A 3,989-nucleotide genomic window follows, 5' to 3' on the forward strand; every position below is an offset into this window, starting at 1 on the left:
CCCTATAGCTGCCTAGTAAAGGGTCTTACACACTGTAGAGGCTCATAAATATCGGATATAGGTATCCTTTCTCCTGAGAGTCTGGGTAGCATAAGCTGGTGCTCCTAATGTGCAGCCACCCTGCTTTCAGACCTTGCAGAGCAGGCTCTGGACTATGAAAGACAGCATCTTCCCAGGGTAGCCCTGTCTTAAGAAAGCATTGAGCTCAATGAGGAGACCCACGGTGGCTACTCAACCCCTAAGCCCGTGACTCCTATCTGCCTATCCAACCTCTCCCCAACAGAATAAATATATTCGTTGAATGAATGTACCTGTGGATGAGGAAATGGAGGAAAGGACAGGAATGGAATGAATGAACTTGGAAGCTACAAAGACTCCTGGAAACCCAAATATTCTCATGAATTGCAAATTTATTGACTGAGGAGGCACTGGGATTGGGAGGCAGTTGTACAGAAACCAAGGAGAAAAACTGCAGAACAAGATGCAGCCTGAGAGCTCAATGGCTTCTTCCAGGTGAGTTAAGACATAAAGAAAACGGAAACTTCAGGGCAATATCATGAGAGCGCTAAGCCCATCGGCGCCCACGGAGAACACCTCCATCTCCTTCGCCTCCTTGGCGTCCAAGGGGGCCTTATTTGCTTGGCCAGGTGGGTGCCTGCTTCTGCTGGGTCTGGTGGTAGACCGGGACGCCCTTGCCACTCCCGGAGCCACCCCCGGAGGAGCCCCCACCGCTGGAGAAGCAGCCGCCGTCGCCCCCGGAGGAGCCCCCACCGCTGGAGAAGCAGCCGCTGCCACCTCCGGAGGAGCCGCCGCCGCAGCCGGAGCCCCCGCCGCCCCCGCCGCTGGAAAAGCAGCCGCTGCCGCCCCCGGAGGAGCCGCTGCAGCCAGACGACACTCCTCCGTAGCTCGGCTGGGGCGCGCAGGAGGTCTGGGTGGATTGCTGCGACGAGAAGTAGCCGGGGCCGCCGCCAGAGGAGCCCCCGCCGCAGCTGGAGCCGCCGCCGCCGGAGTAACCGCCCCCGCAGCTGGAGCCGCCGCCGGAGGAGCCGCCGCCGCCGGAATAGCCGCCGCCACAGCTGGAGTCGCCCCCGGAGGAACCGCCGCTAGAAATGCCTCCGTAGCTCTGGCACTGCACCTGCTGGCCCGAGCTGCCGCCGCCGCCGCCGCCGCCGGAGTAGAAGCCACTGCTGCCCCCAGAGGAGCCGCCGCCGCTGGAGTAGCAGCCGCTGCCGCCGCCGGAGGAGCCGCCGCCGCAGCTGGAGGAGCCGCCGCCGGAGTACTTGATGTTCCCTCCGGAACTGCCGCCACTGCCGCCGCCGCAGCCGCCAGAGCCACCGCCTCCGCCGCCGCCGCCGCTATAGAAACCGCAGCCGCCAGAGCCGCCTCCGCTGCCGCCGCTGCCGCCGCCGCCGCCGCCGCCACCGCCGCCACCGCCGGAGATCTTCCCGCAGCCCACTGGGGGCTGGGGAGTGGGTTGCTTTTTCTGGTGAGACATCTTGTCTAAGGAGGGAGGGAAGCCTGGAAAGAAAGCAGAGAGCATCACTGGACCAGCGGCAGGAGGATGCGGGGAGGAGGCAGTTGCACCAGGTAACACCCATCATCTGGAGCGGCACTGCCTGGGCCAGGCTTGAAGTTCTCTCTGCTCAGATCCGGGAGAGCTCTCCGCTGGGACTCCTAGGATTGTACTTTTAGAAAAGAGTTGCACTCCCTCGCCGAAAGTCTTTACCAAGCTTTACATCGCCAGCTTAGTGGTGCCCATTTCTCTCGCCTAGCTCTGCATCTGGCCTCTGCTGTGTGATTTTGGGGGCAGATATCCCATCCTGCGGCCTGTTTCCTCACTTCTGTAAAATGCGAGGGTTCGTGCACTTCATCTCTCAGATCTCCAACGCTGATTCTCTGAGCGCAGACAGAAAATTACACAAACCTCCACCTAGGGTGGGAGATTTGACTCATCCCTGACACAACAGAGGAAGGTTTGTCGGAATGTTGGAGGGTTGGGTTGCACCCCTTTCTCTGCAAAAGTCCTTAGTTCAGACTCTTGGTCTATCCCACTGAGCTCAGCCTGATCCCAGTCCAGTTATCAGAAAAGGCAGGCTCTCCCATGGTCCTGTCTGGACTCTAACGACCCTTTGGACCAGCACCTCTGGCCGGAAGACATCAGCCATCGCCCTTTCTATTTGCTAAAGTCCAAGCTTGGTTAAGGGGACTATAAATAGTAGGAACCCGTGTCTCAGCATCTCACAAGTCATTTTCCTCTCAGAACATCTCTCTCTGTAAAACAGGCATTGGGTTCCCTTGGATCCTAAAATTTCTCCCACCTGCAGCAATCTCTGAATCATTCTCCTTCTCCCCACTCTCTAGAGTAGGCTCAACCTCTCCTCCCCACAGGACCTCCTGAGGTCCTTTTAGCCCCTTCACAGGCTGCATGGGACAGTCTCTGCAGAGTGCCCCTCTGCCCAGCACTGGGGGCCTGCCACTCCAGGGGTGCTGGAGAGACAGGAGATAGTCTTCTCTTTGTGGAGTTTACATTCTAGCCAGAAGACCAGAAACACCATCTGCACAGCAGCAGCTCAGCCCTTGTCTCTTTCCTGCCTGAATTCCCTCTCAACATGAATGCAGTTGGGAAGCAGAGGTCCAGTAGCTCCTGAAGGGGTAAGGGCCTTGCCTGTCCATTGTCCCCTGGTCTGCCTAGTCTCTGCAGGCCTGGGCAAGATCACCTGGGAAGATGAGAGCCAGGAGAACCCACACTTACCCAAAGCACCAGGAAGGGTGAGTGAAGAGAGAAGATGCTGGCTATGTGAGGAGCACTGGAGCTCCCGAGGTTTTATACATTGAGCCCTGACTCATCTATTGATTCCGGCCAGCCTCTCACATTTGGCCTCAGTTACGTGACCCATGGCTGTTGCCCCACCTGCCTGTGATTGCAGACACAGGGTGGCCCATTCATGAAGATTTTGGCATTCTTGAGATGGGCAGCCTCATGTGTGACTGGCCCCTTCTCTGATGCAACTGTGTGACAGGCTGGCCAGCAGGGACAGCCAGCCAGAGTGGATGGCAGACATTGTTTCCAAAGCCTCTGGCATGGGATGCGTGCCATAACCGGAGGGCTGGGCTTGAGGAATAGGTTCTATATTCTGAAGGTGGCCTAGAGGGTCATGCTGGACATCTCAGTCCTTGGCCCAAGGAGTAGGACCTTTCAAATCTCACTGTTTGGCTTCTGATCCCATTGCTTGGAAACCCTCGGAACTTTAGAGAGAGCCTGTCTCTCTTTTGGCAAAAGTTTCTCCCCCAAGATTTCATGTGTGCTTTGCTGGGGTATTTCTGTCTTGCCCTTGCGTTTGAGAGAGTGCGAGAGCCCCCGGCACCCAGTTCTGGGCCGCATACCATGGATGCTGCTATAACTAATGGAACTCTGTAGCTCCTTTGATTTGTTCTTGGAGACAGCAAGTGTCTGAGAAAATTGATCATTGGTCCTGACTTTCCCTGCAGAGGAGCAACCTAAAGAGATTGACCATGTGGTCTTTCCTTTGGCTCTGGGGTCTGTGGTCTTCTGCGTCAAGACTGACCCCAGCCTAAGAGGCAGCTGTGGAATGGAATAGACTTGAGGTTAGGTGACTGGTTTTGGGTGCTCCCTTTTCTACTTGCCAACAGTGTCACCTTGGGCAGAGTCACAGCACCTTACTCAGTGGCCGCATATAGAAGCCCCTCAGTAAGTGTTTATTGACTGTTGAATGAACAAACTTTCTGATGCTCAGTTACTTGTCTATCAAATAGCAATAGTAATGTTTCATAGGCCTGTAAAGAGAGAACTGTTATGTAAAGTTTAGAAAGTGATGCTGTCCTTTTTATTGTTTTCTCCCATAACAGCATATTCTTATCTCCAGTTTGGCCTGCCCTTGGACACCCATGGCCAGAAGGGAGTCCATGAATGGCTTGAGGCAAGCTCTTATCTAGAAAATTAACTCAAAAATACCCTGTTGACCCTAGGC

General features: G+C 55.8%; 1 protein-coding gene across 1 annotated transcript; it reads right to left on the reverse strand.

Annotated features, from left to right (window-relative positions):
• Positions 1 to 390: 390 nt before the first annotated feature.
• LORICRIN (loricrin cornified envelope precursor protein) lies at positions 391 to 2,828 on the reverse strand. Its single transcript, XM_046680149.1, has 2 exons — positions 2,753 to 2,828; positions 391 to 1,518 (listed from the first exon to the last, which is right to left on the reverse strand). Exon 2 carries the CDS (start codon positions 1,493 to 1,495, stop codon positions 632 to 634), a length of 864 nt encoding a protein of 287 aa, XP_046536105.1. The 5' UTR covers positions 1,496 to 1,518; positions 2,753 to 2,828; the 3' UTR covers positions 391 to 631.
• Between the last annotated feature and the right edge of the window lie 1,161 nt (positions 2,829 to 3,989).

This window comes from Equus quagga, chromosome 13 (genome assembly GCF_021613505.1).
Source record: "Equus quagga isolate Etosha38 chromosome 13, UCLA_HA_Equagga_1.0, whole genome shotgun sequence".
NCBI classification, from domain to species: Eukaryota; Metazoa; Chordata; class Mammalia; order Perissodactyla; family Equidae; genus Equus; species Equus quagga.

What these genes read in the sequence shown, in the direction of transcription:
- LORICRIN (XM_046680149.1), bottom strand. Translation starts at nt 1,495, where the DNA reads ATGTCTCACCAGAAAAAGCAACCCACTCCCCAGCCCCCAGTGGGCTGC.